Raw genomic sequence first — 18,633 nt, forward strand, 5'->3', positions numbered from 1 at the left:
ACACTATCTGAAGGACACCACATTGGACATGCCCTCACTTCCCAATCCCAGATAAACATCAACGTTTTGCTTGCTGCATGGTTTCCACCTTCAGCTGCTTTTTGTGAAAGTATAATTATTACATTGGATTTCACAGGTTTGGTCAATACCTTCTGTTTTGTGTGCATTTTATTAATCAAAGGTCTTCTGAGTTTGGAAACCTTACTGTTAAATTAACTAGTTTAAATTCTCCTGTTTAAAGACTTTAAGTAGAAGTCTCTGTCTTGGAATGTAATCTGTTCATGGGCTCTGCTGAAGTGCCCACGCATCAACATTTTTGTCCATAACCCTGCAAATAAACCATCAGGTACATGTCCAGTTGCCTTTTGAATGATTCTATGGAACCTCCTTCCACCATCCTTTCCAATTGTCCGCTCTAGATCTAAACAATCCATTGTATGACGTAAAAAAAAGCAATTCTTGTTTCACCTTTAACTGCATCAATTATATTAAATCTGTGAGCCATGCTTACTGACCCATTTGCCAGGGGAAACAGTTTCTCTCTACTTGTCTGCCCTCACCTCTGTATTGGCCACCAAGGGAGGAAGGAGGAGCATGATATCGATCTCGCTACTTTTGAGTGTGTCAAAGCTAAGTTTATGGCTCCCCAAAGTTGATGGTTCTGGTGCTTTTTGTTAATCTCACAAAAGAAATACGGGGTTTGTTTTTAGTAGGGTTCACTCTCTCAGCTTGAACCTTAGGAACTGATCAAAGCATTAAGTTATAGAGAGAGGAAAGCCTTTTTTTTTTGTAAAGGCAAGCTCTGGTTTGGAAAAAATTCTGAAAATGAGTGATTCACTCAATACATTAGGAATATTAGTAGCAGGAGTCAGCCATTCAGCCCCTCAAGACTATTTTGCCTTTCAATCAAATCTGTATTTCAGTTCCATCTACCCTGTTAAATGCTTTTGGTCCTCTAAACATTTAAATCACCCCTTAATCTTCTAAACTCAAGGGAATGTCAGCCTAGTTAATGCAATGTGCCCTTATAATTTAACCCTTTATGCCCTAATATCATTCTGCTGAACCTGCACTGCACCCACGCCAAGGTGAGGCAGTGTGCCTAGAACTTAACAAAGTACTCAACACAGTATTCACATGCAGCCTAAGCAGAGCTTTAAACAAGTGTACAACTTGCAGCCCTGACATTCTCATTTATGATTTTATTTAAAAAAAACTCCCCTTGTGGTTCCTCCACTTCATTTGTGAGATTTTCACAGACCACTCGCTGGCCTGTCCTGATCCAGTTAATGGTGATGAGGAAGGGCAGTCAAGGTGCTGCAGCTGGTCTCCACTTCCCAGGACTAAGTTGATGAAAAGCGGAAAGAATCAGAGGTCCCCATCTGTCGTTTGATGGGATATGTTGGAAAGTGGGTTGCTTTGGGCAGGGCAGATAAGACTCAGTTGGGGTAATGGGATGCTGGAATGGAATAACAGAAAACGGGGCCATTTCTTCACCACCTAGAAGGACTAGGGCAAGCAGATATATGGGAAAACCATCGCCTCCAATTACCCCTCTGACTCTCAACACACTACCCCGAATTGGACATACATGATTGTTGATGGGTCAAAAACCTGGTATTCACCTGTTAACATTGTGGGAGTATTTTCACCACATGGTTCAAGAAGGCATGTCACCGCCACTTTCTTGCAGGCAACTGGGGATGGGTGATAAACACTGGCCTTGCCAATGACCACCCCCCCCCGCATCTCAAGAATTAAGCAAGCCTATTTAACTTAAAAAAAAAGAAAAATCCTCTGAGCTGCCTTGTCAAAGTTTTCTATCAAGTAGAATATCAGCCCACATGCTAATCAAAATGTTTTCTCACTTCTTGTTAAATTAGGTGCCTGTGCAGTCCTGGTTCGACGACATGTCGGACACAGAGTTGTTTGATCTGATTCCATTCTTTGAAGGACTGAGTAAAGAAGAGGATGTTTACAGTATGCTGCAGAATCTCCGCGGCAGGTAGCGATTGTGCTCCGGGCGTGTCCTTGCGGCAGATTCTTTACTTTGTTCTTGCCCAATTTTTATTTCGCCCATCCATAGCCCTGACACAACATCCCCCACACCCCCTTCGCAGCGTAGCATTTTTTTTGTAAAAGGAAAGGAACACCTCCTTCAGTTTCCCCTGCCTCACGCACCTGTGTTTGGATCGGAACTGCAACTTTTGGAGGAGGAGCAGGAGGAAAATATCTTCAGAACAAGAAGCACTTCAGCGGCCCTGCCGTTAACTCACTATGGACATAGTGATTGACGTCCATTGAGCTTCTCGAAGCCTGATGTCGGGAAGTCGCAGATGACCAGACTTCGTTTGAAAAGGAAGAACTATCAGAGAAAACACATGTTAGAAAACATAACGGAAAATCTGCTTTGGACTACAGTTTGAGTAGAAAACTTTTCCTTCTCTCTACCTACCAAAAACAAGTATTTGGGCAGTTCTGTAATATTCTTAAGTATTTTTTTTCCTCTTTTTTGTTTATTTTTTGGTTGTTGCTATGCAGACAGTCACACTGATCTACAGTAGCTGACCTGATTCTGTGATCTCTTTTTTGCAGAATGAAGTGCCTTTTTGAAGAAAAAAAAAAGTTGATAATTTTAGATGAGAAAAAAGCAAAGTTACTTTTTTTGTACACCGCATATTCCAGAGATCTTTTATCTTTTAATGACTGTATGTTTTAAAACAAAAAAAAACAAAAATTAATCTTTATGAGCACTGTTATTTATGCTGAACACGTTGAATTATAAGTGCTGGGTACAAGTCTCCAGAGTCATTAAACTTTTAAATTTTATACCAATTGGCTTAAATATAGTTCATGGACACCAAATTATGATTTTTTAAAAATTACTATTTTAAATATAGGGATGGTTTAGGGTTACTGATGTCACACTTATAAGCAGCCATTGCAGTATGACTTGATAAGGGACAGATCAGAAGCTGGAATCATTACCAGAGTTACCAAGTACTCGGGTAATGTCATGGTGCTGCCAGATACTGTGATGAATAGTTTTTTCCTTTTCTCCCCAACCTCCATGCCATCTTGTTCCCTCCTTCCTCTCCTTTTTTTAACCTAAATAGAGTGCCAGGAAGGTTTGCCAAAACTCGATGCTTCCATATCTGTAGCTGGAATGCTGGCTTATCTAAACTCCTCTACTTCAATTTCCACACAACTCAACACTGCAACAAGCCGAGGGGAGGGAGGGGGTCAGCCTTGCCTTGGATTTCGCTGAGAGGCTGGCATCAGAGTGCTCTGTGCCTTGAGGGTTGTCTGACGACGTTCTCTGCAGGCATCGGTGGTGTGTGCAGTGAAGGGAAGCGGGCACAGAGACAGATGGTGGTGGAGTGGTTGGAGGGCAAGAAATTATCGCAAGCGAGGTGTATTGTAGAGTGGGAATTTTGGGGCTTTTAAAATGCAATCTTTGCAAATAACCTTACTGTTATTCTCTGTTTATTTCAAACATTAACTGCTCTCTCCGTGAAGCAATGACAATCCAAAGCAAAAGGCTTTGGATAATGCCTTGGATTTATATTGTGATCCTGTCTGTCCATATTTATGTTACCTCAAACGCTCTGTCTGATTCTGAACCTTATTAAGTGGCTTCCTTTCTCTCACTGTCTTTCGCTGGATTTTGGGGCTCTCGTCTGAAAACTGGGTGTCTCATTTCACCACCTGTGAGTATTGAAGCAACATCTGAATTTTCAGAAGACAATTTTTATTTTTCCCTTCGTTCTTACCTCCCCCTTTTCCCCCTTCTTCCTTCCCTTCTACCTAGACCAACTATGATTTCCATTTAAAGGTTGCTCGCTTGTGGCAGGTCAGTGTTACTGACTTATGAACCTATTGTCGTCTTGAGAAACAAGAATATCTTGCTGGATTTTCACAGCGGGGAACAGTGGAATCTCCTCAATCTCTTAGTCTCCAATGAGTGTTGATCATGTGTCGGTGTGTGCGCACATACACACAATAGTCAATCTACAAATTGTGCTGTTGATCGTGGCAAGCCTGTAAATGTGAATTCTATCATTAGGGACAGTTGGTGTTAGCACAGAAGTGAACTGTTAGTCAGGAGCTAAGCATATCTTTCACAGCCAAGTCACTAACAAAAGTACTCAACAGTTCAGGCAGTATCTGTGAAGAGAAACACAGAGTTAATGTTTCAGGTTGATGAGCCTTCTTGAGAACTAACTCTGTTTATGAGGCCATTGCTTGAAGGTCCTTTTTTTGTCCTCGGCATTTGCTTGTTTCCCAATGATAGTTATCCTGCTATCGTTCTTAACAAAAGCAAAAATACCCGGAAAAACTCAGCAGGTCTGGCAGCATCTGCGGAGACGGACACAATTAACGTTTCGAGCCTGAATGACCCTTCAACAGAACTAAGTAAAAGTAGAAGAGAGGTGAAATATAAGATGGTTTCATTCTTGTTGGTTAAGCATGAAGGTGGCAACTCTGTTTTAGCGAATTTATCTGTTGAGCAGACAGTCAGTAATGCTGAGGGAGAAGCGGGGTGGAAACATAATCAGATTTACCACCCGGTGACTCTGTCTGGATATGGGCAGGAGGGAGGACACGATAGGGTCGGGTGGTTATGCCAGTGTAAGCTGGGCACAGTGCTCACTGTCTGGGGTGAGTAAGCAGAATATTGTGGAATAGCAGCTGGTACTTTAATGATTGGGGAAGGGGAGAGGGTTGAAAGCAACAAATGCAGCATTGTGGGCTGTGGAGTAAACATGTCAGTCAGTTCTACATTCCCACTGGGTGATACCATTGAAGCAGCTTATATATGAAACTTATTGCATGCACTCCTTCCTTTATACAATTATTTTAGTAAGACTGTATTAGGAATAGAGTCAGCTTTGCACTGTTTGCCAGGTGCTGTTTCTTTAGTGAGTGAAATTCTTGAATCAGCCTCTTTTAATGGCAGATTTTATTTATGTAGCAGTTAAGTGGAATCTGTATTCTTGTTATTGGCAGTAACTTTGAGTTTTGATGGTAAAAGACGAGCTAATACAATAGGTGAAAGGATAGTCTGTTCGTTTTCATTTGGTAAGTGCCCACAGCACCAAGTCCTGTCCCAAATGGAAATCTGACTACGGTTGCCCAGGCAGGGTGAATGGTTGATGCTGGCGAGTGTTGCTGCAAGGTGCAGTGTTTGAGACAAAATGAGAAGAAGCCTCAACTTGCGCCCAGCCCTTGCATTATAGAAATAAATTCACCTCGCTGGGTAGGAAATGTTCCAGTTGACATGCTCCCTCAACACATGCAAATTCCTTAAAGACCTTTCTCTGTGTTCTTCTCATTGCTCGCTATTGCTGGGGCAACAGATCTGTTTCCCTACAGATAGCTTAGTACAACAAAGATTTTATAGATCATACAGCAAAGAAGGAGTCCATTCAGCTTCTCATACGAGTGCTGGCTGTTCAACAGAGTTATTTACTTAGTCCTGCCCCCTGCTGTTCCTCATCCCCTGTTAATTTCCCCTTTCAATTTATTTATCTAATTCCCTTTTGAAAGTTATTATTGAATCTGCTTCCACCACCCTTTCAGGCAGTGCATAAGAATTCACTATTAAAAAAAATTCTCATCTCCCTTCTGATGTCTTTTTGTCAATTACTGCAAACCTGTGTCCTCTGGTTACCATGTTGGATCTTGGCAGTGGGAACAGTTCCCCCTCCCGATGCACTCATCAAAACCGTGTTCATTTTTAAATCATAAACTTCTCCATATGCTAGAGTTTTCAGTAAGCTTTTTATTGTTTGTACATCTGTCGAGTTTGGAGGCTGATTTCCATGCCCCTGCTTCCCCCCTACCCAATCTGCCATTTTATAGTGGGCAAGATCAGAGCATGAACAGTTGAATCAGTTTGCATGGCGTTTCTCTGATGCTTTAGCAGTGTGTTCTCCTCCTATTATTTTAAACTGGTTAACATCTTCAGCGAAAGGGAATTCTGAAGAATGACATCAAACTTGTCAAAAGTTTCTTCACCCAAACTTGATGTTGGCTGTAATGCCCTCTATAGTGGAATAGCTTGCTGGTCAACACTGTTGATGGTCACGTCCTTTTGGTTGGCATACTGATGAGGCACCTGGTTACTTGTACAACTCCGGCCCAGCAGACACATCCAGTGAGAGAGTAACAAGGAGAATTAAATATCTGAGTAAAATAAATATATTAGAGAGCAGAATAGCTAGTTGAAGAGAGAGACTAGAAGTAAACCATAAAGGGCAGAGGTAGGTTGCTGAATAGCTGAACCATGGCTGACGAAAGTTGGTTAGAGCTTTGCTGTATTTGGATATTGAGTGGGGTGAAAGCCAGTTTCAGTCTGCAGCACTGAGTAACCCAACATAGCTTTTGGTAACTGGTGTGGACAGGTGAGTACTGTTCCAGGCAAGGTGCATGCCTATTAGGGACAAATAACCGAACAAATCAAACAAAAAAATCCAAACTTCCTTTATTTAGCCAGTGTGAATGCAGTCTGCATTATCCATTTTTTCTTAAGTGTCACAAGGGGATTAACACTCATGGACTTGTCTGTTATTTATCTAGGAATATTGACTGTGAAACTACCCTTGCAATAATGAACCTGCCGGTCCTGTAAGTCAGCAGTAGTCATGGTTTTTTATATACTTTGTTTGTTTGGTCTCATTTCTGTTTCAGCAGATGCTGCTAAATTACAGTATTACCCATTGGAAGCTTGACCCAAGGCTGTTTCTACCTGTTCCTCACGACTTTGTGCCTACATTTTAAAAACATGTTAATATAAAAGCAAAATACTGCGGATGCTGGAAATCTGAAACAAAAGCAGAAAATGCTAGAAAAGCTCAGCAGGTCTGACAGCAATTTTGGAGAAAGGAACAGAGTTGACCTTTCGAGTCCGTATGACTCTTCTGAAGGGTCAAAATGTCAATTCTTTCTCTTCTGAAGAAGAGTCATACAAACTAGAAACGTCAACTCTGTTTTTCTATCCACAGATGCTGTCAGACCTGCTGAGTTTTTCCAGCATTTTCTGTTTTTGTTTGAAAAACATGTTAACTGTTTTGCTGCACATCCTTTTGGGCGCAATCATTTCTGAGGAGAGGGCGGGTACTGCAAAATTGCTCTCCTTTTAAAAAAAAAAAATTTTCTTGTATGTACTTCAAAATGTTCCATGTTAAGGAATCGGCATAGTGTCCTTTTCTTTAGAAAGGTATTACCCAAAAGGCTATTTTTTCCCCCCAGTTGCAAATATTTCTTCTTGTTCCAAAACAGAGTGTTGAGAGTACTGTAACTTCATGACATGTTAATGTTACCGGAGTACATGTTATTTTATCCTCTCGAGCACCTACCCCTACATCACAAGTAGTGAGAATGAGAATTGAAATAGCTTATTCTTCCTTAACACTTGCAGTATATGCTAAGCTTCAAACACTTTCGTGTTAATCGAGCTTTTAGCATTATGGAATGGTAACGTCTAGAACGCTCTATATGGTTTGATTTCATTTCCTTTTATTTGTTTAAGCGGTAACTCGCTCTCGTTAAAGAAACTAAACTTTGTTTCAAATTCTTTTTACCTCTGTGACTTACTAGTATGTAGTATTGCAATCAACACAAACCTACTAACATTTCTCATGCTGCTGTATGTGTGGCACTGTGTGGGAGAGAGAGTGCGAGCATGCCTGGGTGATCTTAAGGGACTACAAAAACCAAAAAACCAACCAAAACTGTCATTGGTATTCTTTCCCCTCTGAAGCATCAATACTATGATGGTAATTAAAGGTCAAGATATACTATGATGTTGGTTGGTTTGAGAGAAGTGGGAGGGGGCTGGATGATGGAGATGGGAGTACTAGTCCATAGTACACTGAGTGTGTGTGTGTGTGTGTGTTTGTAACGTGCTATGTATTTATCCCATGAATCAATGTATGAGGCACATATTCAGCCTAGTTAACTAGACATTACCTTTTTTTTAAAGAGTGTAGATTATGTACTACAACTCCTTTTAATGTAATCGTGTTCAGTTCAAACCAATGGTTTGTTAGTCTTTCCATTTTTCTTTTTAAAAAAAACTTGGTGAACAAATGAACCACATGCCTTAAAATCCAGTTAATGAATGTTCAACACAATTTTTGTTCTCACACAAGTTGTATAAACTCTGTACGGTGATATAAACTAACCATTTGTTTGCTTGAAGAGCAGAAGATTGTGCGGGAAACACAGTCCTGGACAGCTGTTCCAAACACAGAATTGAGCATTCCGTCAATCTTTAATCCTGTAAAACTCTCGACTGTTCTAATACCGGTGTTTGTACATGGTCTGTTCTGTGCCTCTGATTCCAAAGGTGCTCCAAAGGATGTTTGCCTTTTAAATGGTTGCTTGGGGAGGGTTGGAGGTGGGGAAGGAGTGGGAAAGGAAATGTAGCAATGGAAGCTATGCAAAACAAGCTGTCAAGGCCAGGGAGTGTTGGTTCTTCCCTCATCGCATCCCTCAACACCTTTCAGTTGTCGTATTATTTCCCTGCTTACTCCTAATTGTATAAAAGAACACCGGAGAGGGAGGGGAGAGAGTGGGGTGGGAGGTGACATGCTTGTTTTTCATAGTTTTAATGTGGTTCCAGAGTTGGTGACACTTTTCCACTTTGATTAGCAATACTTGAGAAACACTATAAAGTTTAAGAGGGAAAGAAACAGAAATGGTTGTTACTGTCAGTTACTGAATAATCTGTTTCTTTACTTTCACCAATAAAATAAACTTTTAAACAACTGTCGTACAGCAAGTATTTTTCTACCGTGCAGCAGTCATTCCTGGCACAGCAAAGCCAGGGAGCTATGTTGCCATTTTGCCACTATTCACCAGTGTAACTGAAGGTATAGTGGTGTTTGATGTTGAAGCTTTCTTGAAATTTGAGTTTGTCTTAATGAGCAAATCTATTAAAAGCCAGCCTGCTTTCTACTTCAAAAGCCTAGGACTTCAAAGGGTCTTTTTTTTCCCCCCTGTTAAATGGCAGTTGTTATGCAGACAGGTCCACAAGTGCTGCCAGGCACTGATTCAATGGCTGGTGAATTCCTGAGGCCTGATATCAGTCTTGGAAAGTAGGCAACTCTCAGAATGTTTACAACACTAGGTGCCATTTGACTCATCAGGTCTATGCTGGCTCTCTGAAGGGGCAATTCACATAGTGCCACTCCCTCACCTTGTAGCCCTTCACATTCTTCCTTTTCAGATAGTAATCCAATTCCCTCTTGAATGCTTGGATTGAACGTGCCTCCACCACAGTGTCTGGCTGTGCGTCCCAGATTGATTAAGGACCTCTTGTATTAGAGGTAAAAGAACTCTGAAACTAAACCATGACAGGGCACACAAACTGGGAAAATATCCAATAGGAGAAACTGAAAAAAGACTCCCACCAGTTCCCTGACATGTAAGATAGGCATGGGAGTCAGATAGAAGCAAAATAATTCTGGTGTCTCACTCCCAGCTGGAGTGACTGCATGTAAACATTGGGTGGAAATTAGATTTGGCAATGATGTGCCTGCTATCAAATAGGCATGCAAATAACTACAGTTAATTACTTTTCATAAACTATTGTCTTAATCTCAAAGCCACCATATGATCAAGGAAAAGTTAAGTTGTGCTTCATAATGAAAATGTGGAAATCATAACCACACACTATTAGCCATACATCAGCACAGACTAGGATCTTTGTTCTGTCGAAGGGTCATGAGGTCTCGAAATGTCAACTCTTTTCTTCTCCACCGATACTGCCAGACCTGCTGAGTTTTTCCAGGTAATTCTATTTTTGTCTAGGATCTTCCCTGCTTTTAGATGATGCAGTATGTTAATTCTTTAATCAATGGTGAGCTCGAAGTTAATACACTCTGAGAAATGAGCCTAACTCTTGGCTTGAAAATGGCCCACACTTCTCCACAGTGACTTAGAATCTAGAAGATTAATAGAATCATATAGCAGAGAAGAATGCCATTCACCCTGTGCCAACTCTTTGAAAGAGCTATCCAATGAGTCCCACTCCCCATTCCCTTTCTCCATTGCCCTATAAATAATTTCCCTTCAAATATTTAACCAGTTCCCTTTTGAAAGTTATTGTAAATTTATTGTCACCTCCCCTCTGGTTCTTTTGCAAATTATATTAAATCTGTGTCCCCTGATTACCAACCCTCCTACCAGTAGAAACTTATTTCTCCTTATTTACTCAACCAAAGCCCTTCATGATGTTTTGAACATCTTTATCAATCCCCCTGATCATTTTCAGTCGAAGGGAAACAACCCCAGTTTCTCCAGATTCCCCAAATAAGTGAAGTTGAACATCTGTGGTACCATTCTGGTAAATTTCTGCACCCTCTACAAGACCTTGGCATGCTTCCTAAAGTGTGGCGTTAAGAATTGAACATAGTACTCCCAACTGAGGCCTAATGAGTAAAGATTGACCAGAAATTTCTTGCTTTGCACTCTATATCTCTATTTATAAAAGCAGTGAGCCTTTGTGCTTTGTAGACAAGTTTGAGAGCAGGGCTCAGTGTATTAAGAGATTAATGCTGCATTCATTACTTCATGAAGTAATGCATATTGGTGCTTCAACATAATGCTCTGCCCTTGTTTTGTATTTTCAATTTGGTGAAATATTCTTTTTAAGGAGGAAACCAAGTAGTGAGTGGGAATTGGAGGAAGAGTGAGGCAATGTGATTGCATGTATGACTGAAGAAGTGACTAGCCAGAAGTAGGGTTGCCTACCCTCCAGGGCAATCCTGAAGATTGATCGCCAGGACACTGCGAGCAAAACCCAGAAGAAAAATCACTGGGGCATTTTAAGAAAGTGTTTTTAAATAAAAATTCTTTGAACTCTTAATGTTTACCTCATACATTTAAAAAAAATCTTGGGATGGGGGAATAAAGCTGATTGGCAGTTACGAATTATCTGTGTGGATAATGAGGAATATTCACTTTTTAATTGCATGTGGGAAGGTGGTACACAGTGAATATAGACGCGTTGAACAACTAGTGGCTGGCTTGTGGGGGGGTAGGATATTGAAGATAGGTCGTGATGATACCTCCAAGAATGTACCCAACCAAAGTTGGCAACCCTAAGCCAGAGGGAGGAGAGAATGCACAGCAGATGTGGGCAGGAAGAACAGGCATGGGCCAGCATGTAGGGTGGAAGGAGGTGACACACCAAGATATATTGTGGAGAAGTGCTGTGTTGCTCAAGGGGGCAATCACTAATGGTCGGTTGAGGGTAGCAAGTTGGCACAGGATAGAGTGTGAGAAATGGAGTTGTGGATGAGATGAAATTCGGGTGACTAGTGGGAACATCGGCAGTGGGAAACCAGGAGGTGGCAGGAACACAGGTGGGTGTGGCCACCACCTTGAGGCTTGGAAAAAACCCTTGCCTACCACACAATTGAGCAGATAATCAGTTGAGCTCACAATGTGGCTCATTTCCGCTTGCTAGAAGCGTAAGAGATGAGAAATAGCAAAGGTCAGAAGTCACATGGTAGTAGTTTAGAGGTCCCCTGACCGTAACCATATTCTACGATGGGATATACAGGAAGAAATAATGGGGGCTTGTGAGAAATGTATGGCAATAATCATGGGTGATTTTAATCTACATATAGATTGGATGAATCAGATTGGCAAAGGTAACCTGGAAGATAAGTTTATAGTGTTTTTGGGACAGTTTCTTAGAGCAGCATATTCCATAGCCAACCAGAGAGCAGGTAATTCTAGATCTAGTGATGTGTAATGAGACAGGATTAAGTAATGACCACATAGTAAAGGCACCTCTTAGTGAAATTTAATCATGTTATGATCGCTGTTACTATCAGGTTGAGGGAGAGAAGATTGGGTCTAAGACTAGTGTTTTAAACTTGAATAAGGGCAATTGTGAGGCGCAGATGGTTAAAGTGAACTGGGAAATTAGGTTAAGGTGTAGGTCAGTAGAGATGCAATGGCAGACATTTAAGGAGCTACTTCATAATACTCCAGATACATTCCAGTAAGAAAAAAAGGACTAGGGGAAGGATGCACGATCTGTGGCTGATTAATTAAGTTAAACACAGTATCAAATTGAAAGAAAAAGCATACAATTCCACGAAGATTAGTGGTAGGTTGGAAGATTGGACAGAATATAAAACAAAACCAAAGAATGGCTGAAAAGAGAGAGAAATTGGAGTATAAGAGAAAGATAGCTAGGAATATAAGAACAGGAAGGCCTGAATTTTCGTCATGCCGGAGAACCTATCCATTGTGACAAAAATGGTGGATGAGCCCAGAAGTCCTAAGTCCACCTCCAAACATGGCATATCCTGTTTTTGAAGGTGTGCGGCAGGAGTCGGGCCAGTGTTCACAGACGTGCAGTTTACAGAGGCAGCTGGCAATTTAAATCACCAGCTGTCTCCACTGAAGTGGGATTTTGGCAGGCCAGGAGTGTGAAATCTGGCAACTGCAGATTAGACTAGGCAAGCTCTGGTCTGAACTTGATAGATCTATTTGGATAGCCCTTTGGATATGGTCCTGGGACACCCTTTGGAGTTGTTATAAGTGGGCATGATTGTATGTAATAAGTGTATAAACTCATTGGAACTGTCCAAGAAATGTCAAAGAACTGTTAATGCTGTCAACTGTCAAAACTAATTGGAACTTTAAAAGCATATTGGAACTGTCAAAGCTGCCAAGGGATTTAACCCTGATGGGCTTTAATTTTTTTAATAAGGGGAGTTATAGAAAAAAAATCAGAGCTTGATATTTCTATCTGTCTGTTGACACAAGCCTGAGGCCATCATTATATGATTTGTGCTTCATGACTGATTTTACACAGTGGGGTGCCTGTTGAGTGAGCAGTTTGACAGCTCCAAGTGGTTATAGAATAAAAATGTTTGTTTTTCGTAAGAGATTAGTTGAAGGAATTTTAATGTATTGATTTTTTTATCAAATGAGTGTATTTCTTAAAATAATTATGTCATCAATAGACACAACTTAATTTTATGTCAGCATGGCTGCTGAGGTCTGTCCATGGTGGATACTAGGTGAGTTGGCATGGAAGGAGTAAGGGTGGTGGTTGGGGGGCATGAGCTGGCACTAAGTTGGCATAGGAGCTATAAAGGAACATGGGGCTGAGTTGGGAGCATCGGTTGACTCGGGTGTATGAGGGGCCTTTGGGGGGGGGGGGGGGAAACATGAGGTGGAGGTGCATAAGTTGGTATGGATGGGACGGGGGAGTGAAGGCTGAAGGGATGGCTTTTTGTTTCGAGCAATTTTAAAAATATCTTCAATGAAATGACAGCACAGAGGCAGCCTCAGCCTCATTTGATCTGGGGGCAGTGGGCCCAACTTGTAACGTAGCCCGCATGCCCATGTCCCATCTCAAAAATCCGGCCCTAAGGGTTTCTACAGGTATTTAAAAAGAAAGAGGAACTAAAATGAGCATTGGTCCACTAGAATGAGAGTCTTGGAATTAATAATGGGAAATGAGGAAATGGATGAATTGAACAAATATTTTGTGTTTGCCATAGAAGATACAAATAACATCCCAGAAATAATTATAAATCAAGATTGAAAGGACGGGAGGAACATAGAACAATTACAATCACCAGAAAAAGGGTACTGAAAAAAATTATTAGAACTGAGGGCTGACAAGTCCCTAGGTCCTGATGGTTTTCATCCTAGGGTCTTAAAAGAAGTGGCTATTGAGATAGTAGATGCGTTGCTTTCAATTTTCAAAAAATTCCTAGATTCTAGATAGTTACCATCAGATTGGAAAATAGCAAATGTAACTCCTTTATTCAGGAAAGGAGGAAGACAGGAAGCAGGTCATTTAGCTTAACATCTATCATAGGCAAAATGCTGGAATCTATTATTAAGGAGGTTGTGGCAGGGCACTCAGAATATCTCAATGCAATCAGAGTCAGTATGGCTTTGTGAAAGAGAAATAGTGTTTGACTAATTAATTAGAGTTCTTTGAGAATGTAACAAGCAATGTGGATAAAGGGGAACCTGTACATACGGTGTACTTGGATTTCCAGAAGACATTTAACAAGGTGCCACATCAAAGGTTACTACACAAATTAAGAGCTCATGGTGTAGGGATAACATATTAGCATGAATGGAAGATTGGTTAGCTAACAGGGAGCAGAGAGGCCATTTTTGGGTTGGCATGATGTAACAGTTGGAGTGCCACGGATCAGTGCTGAGGCCTCAACTATTTACAATCTATATATCAATGACTTTGTTGAAGGGATGGATGCATTGTTGCTAAATTTGTTGATGAGACAGAGTACATTGTGAAGAGGACATAAGGAGTCTGCAATAGGATATAGACAGGTTAACTGAGTGGGCAAAATTTGGCAGATGGAGTAGAATGTGGGAAAATGTGAACTTGCCCACGTTCGCAGGGCGAATAGAAAAGCAGCATTTTAAATAGACCTTTCAGAACTCTGCGGTATAGAGGGATCTGGGTGTCCTGGTATATGAATCAGAAAAAGTATGTAGATACAGCAAGTGATTAGGAAGGTAAATGGAATGCTGGCATTTATTGCAAGGGAAATGGAATGTAAAAGTAGGGATGCTTTGCTACAGTTTTACAGTGCTTTGGTGAGACCACATCAAGGGTAGTGTGTACAATTTTAGTCTCATTTAAGAAAGAACATAATTGCATTAGAAACAGTTCGGAAACGGTTCACTCGATTGATTCCTGGAATGGGGTTGGTTATCTAATGAAGAAAGGTTAGACAGGAGTTCAGAAGAATGAGAGGTGATCTTGAAACATAATACGCTGGGGGGGGGGGGGGGGGGGCTGGTGTTAGGGTGGATATTAAAAGGATATTTCCTATTGTGGGACAGGCTATAACTAGGGGAGACAGTTTAAAGGAAAGGGCCTCCCATTTAAGACAGAGATGAGAAATTTTTTCTCTTGGAGAATCGTGAATCTATGGAATCCTCTTCCCTAGAGAGATGGAGGCAGGATCATTGAATATTTTTAAGGTAGAGTTAGGTAGATTCTCAACTAATAATGGTGTCAAAAGGTGTAGGGAACAAGCATGAAAGTGGAGCAGCGACCACAATCAGATCAGTCATGATCTTATCAAATGGCGGGGCAGGCTCAAGGGGCCAAATGGCCTACTCCTGCCCATAATTAGTATGTTCATATACATTCATATGCAGGGACCCATTCTCTGCAAACAAAAGGAATATGTTTAAGCCTCACGCCTTTTTTGAATGACCTGGAAGCTTATAGTTTCCTGTTGCCCTTTTCATGACAATGCCTCAGCCAATCCAAGTCAGTTTGCCAACCAATCAGTACCCTTTTCCCCTGTAGTATAAATTGTTGTGATCATTTGAAATTTGACATTCTTGAATTTGTCCTGATAAGTGCAAGATGAAAAGCTTTGGCAACATGTTTCCCTTTCCAACAATATTCAAAACCCTTGACTTCATATCTTTTATCTCAACTCATGCATTAAGAGAGCTGTAATTAGACTCAAGGATTGCAAGATTAATACACTCTGAAGGCTTTGCTTTTGCAATGGAAGAACTGAAACAGTTTATACCAAGGAAACAGTAAGGGACGTTCACACTCAGCACGTAGCCTAGGGAGGGAACAAAAGCAGCCAGGACTTCTGCTCGATATATAGTGAGTATTGCTGTAGATGTGAATATTTGACAGGGACTGGAATTGGCGGTGATGGCTTCAGCAGTGGAATAGGCTGCCATAGCTCATCCTCGGTGTCTATACATTAAGAACTGCCACATTGGCAAGACTGGAAGGGTACCTAGTGTCTAGACATTAGCAGCAAAGGTTCACAGCTTTGTGAGAGTAAGGAGATGGAAACTTGGAAAATACTTAGTGTAACAGAGAAGCATGCTCACCCTCCTTGGCACCTGTGAGGCAACCAGATCCAGTGAATTTATTTACTGGCATATGCCCGTTTTGAAGGAATACTATGCTGTAATTCTGAAAATTGCTGATTGCATAAAAATTACAAGATGGAAACAGCTATTCACCTGAGCAGTCTGTTATACATACACACTTAACAGTAATCCTCATCCCATCCACAAAAGCAGGTCAGGGAAACGAGTTAACAGCTCAGGTTGATCACCTTTCATCAGAACTGGTAAATATTAACGATAACGTAGTTTTTCAGCTAGTACAAAGACTGCGAAAGCGGGTGGGGAGGAAAGAACAAAAGCGAATTTCTGTGATGGGGTGGAGGACACGAGTGTTTAAATGACCGGGAAAAAAAGACATTGCAAGGCAAAAGGGGGTAGGGTAAAGAAGCAAAATAGGTCTAAGGGAACTGTAAATGTCATTGGAACCATCATCAACAGCTGCAGTTACTGAAAGCAATGTTGAGTCTGGAAGGCTGCGAAGTGAATCAGTGTTATACCCACACTATTGCCTCTGCATCCTTTACTATGGAGTCCAAAACTGCTCACAGCATTCCTGCTACCACTATCTTATATAGACACTCTGGTGGATGTATGTATGTGTGTATATAACAATAGACTCTGCTTCATCATTCTTCAGAAGATTGCACATCGCTATAACAAAACCAATAATTAAAGCAAAGAGGGAAACTTCAGGGCTTGGGACGCTGTGGAGAGGAAATCTGCTCCATGTTGTAGTGGAAAACTCATAAAATTTTTTTTTAAAAACAAGCTTGTAAACTGGAAATGTTTCAGTGGCCATATGGCATTAGTCAAATGTTTTTTAAAAACTAAGGTTTTTAGTATAAAGCTGCAATAGCTCATGTGGTTAGTTTTATTGCAATATGGTTGAGCCAAAAGGCTGTTACAAGCAGTGAGAGGGTCAGTACCTTAAACACTGAGGATCAGAAACTGTGCAAAGATGTACCGGGTGGGAGATAATGAAACTTTTGCGTCCGGTGAAGATCTCTATAAATTGAGAACAATGTCGGGTGAGGACTATGAAAGGGATAGCCTTAATTGGCCCGACCACATAAAATGGCAGCGCGCCTCTGATCGGAAGCGTGCCCGTATGCGCCCGCTCATCAACTTCCCCCACCCCGACGGGGGGAGAATTCAGCCCCATGTGTGGATATGTTCTTTCTGTCTGCAAAGAACAGGGCCCTGTGTATTAATATTTGCAGCTTCCAGTACACACAATGTACCACACTGCGAGCCTAACTGACAATATTAAATTGACTGTCCGCTTAATTCTTAGCACACTGAGGATTATTTAGCAAATGTCGAATCGAGGAATCACTTCTAATGTTGGACACTGTTTTGAGTTTTGCAACCATGCAATGGTTGGGTATGGTTTGTACCCTGCCCATTGCAACAGCGGAAGGGACGTACTGTTTGAGATGATCTGCCAGTCTTTGGGACATACAGCCTACATACCTAGCATCACACTGGCACTGAAATTCATATACCACATTACTCATTTGTGTGATAGGCAGAACATCTTTTTGGCTTGACAGCAGCATCCTGTTAATGGTGAATACCATGCGTGTTGCTACTTCATAGTGGCAGCATGAAACACCTGTTGCTCAAATTTCTGAGGTACCTTGTCCTTCCAGGGTAATTTGAGGTAGACTGGGTACTTTTCAGAGCCGAAAGTGACAGGCTTAGGCCCGTTCATGAGTTTGCGCGATATACAGCGAGAAACGATGTGATCAGAGTAGCCATAATCCTGCAGGATGCCTTTGATGCTCCTATTTCCGCATCAAGTTTGCATGGTGAGCAAACGGCTCAGGCCCTATTTACGAGTTTGCTGATATGACCAATCTTATAGCATGTGGAACTATAGGAATCCAATGAGTATATTGACCAGTGAAGGTCAGCTTGCAGTAGACCTTGGTGGAGAATCCCCTGGCAGATCTCTCAACTAGTACATCAAGGAAAGGGAGTCCATTTGACTTCTCCATTTCATTTGAAATTTTGAGCACAAGATGGAGCTAATTAAGACATGTAAGGAAATTGTTACATGCAGCTGCAGATTTAAATATAGCAAACATATCATCCACATAATGGAAATTTGCAAGGGGTGGGAGTTTGGGAGTCATTCCATCGAAGACATGTTTCTTGTGGAACTCAACAAAGATGTTTGTGAGAGTTGGGCCTAGAGGGGATCCCATGGCAACACCATCCTTTTGACCATACATGGTGTTAAAGCTGAACGCAACTGCAGGAATTGCCAAGTTCATAAGCTCAATGCATACAGATTCATGCAATGGTGGTGGGTCTAGATCGCCATGATATAGTGCTGCAGCACAAATATTTATGGCTTCCTTAAGTGGTACATTGGTGAATAGGCTAGCAATGTCCAATGAACACATGGACACAGCACTGCTATCTATATGCAAGTCCTATATGGCCTTCGAAATGTGAAGGAATCCTTCACTGTGTATGTGGGAAACTTGTTCAAAAGTGGTTGTAACACTTTGCCCAACTATTTGGCCAACTTTTTGTTGTGCAGAACTGGTCATAGATAAGATAGGGCGTAAAGGGACATCACTTTTGTGTGTCTTGGGCAGCCTATACATACACAGATGCAGCAAGTTGTGAGGACGAACCCTGTCATATCTATCACACGGCAGCTCGTTACTCTTACATAAGTCCAGCAAGCGTTTTTAGGACTCACTCAGT

The 18,633-nt window shown here is 41.4% G+C and overlaps 1 protein-coding gene across 3 annotated transcripts in view; it reads left to right on the plus strand.

The window, feature by feature from the left end:
• Positions 1-10,876, plus strand: part of ctdspla (CTD (carboxy-terminal domain, RNA polymerase II, polypeptide A) small phosphatase-like a) — a 211,646-nt gene extending 200,770 nt beyond the window's left edge. For all 3 annotated transcript variants that reach the window (XM_041185179.1, XM_041185177.1, XM_041185178.1), the window contains one exon: positions 1,884-10,876. In XM_041185179.1, coding sequence (XP_041041113.1) covers positions 1,884-2,009 — 126 coding nt within the window. In that variant the 3' untranslated portion in view covers positions 2,010-10,876. The remainder of the gene's footprint in view (positions 1-1,883) is intronic.
• Positions 10,877-18,633: the final 7,757 nt, after the last annotated feature.

The sequence above is a fragment of the Carcharodon carcharias genome, chromosome 3, assembly GCF_017639515.1.
Source record: "Carcharodon carcharias isolate sCarCar2 chromosome 3, sCarCar2.pri, whole genome shotgun sequence".
Lineage (NCBI taxonomy): Eukaryota > Metazoa > Chordata > Chondrichthyes > Lamniformes > Lamnidae > Carcharodon > Carcharodon carcharias.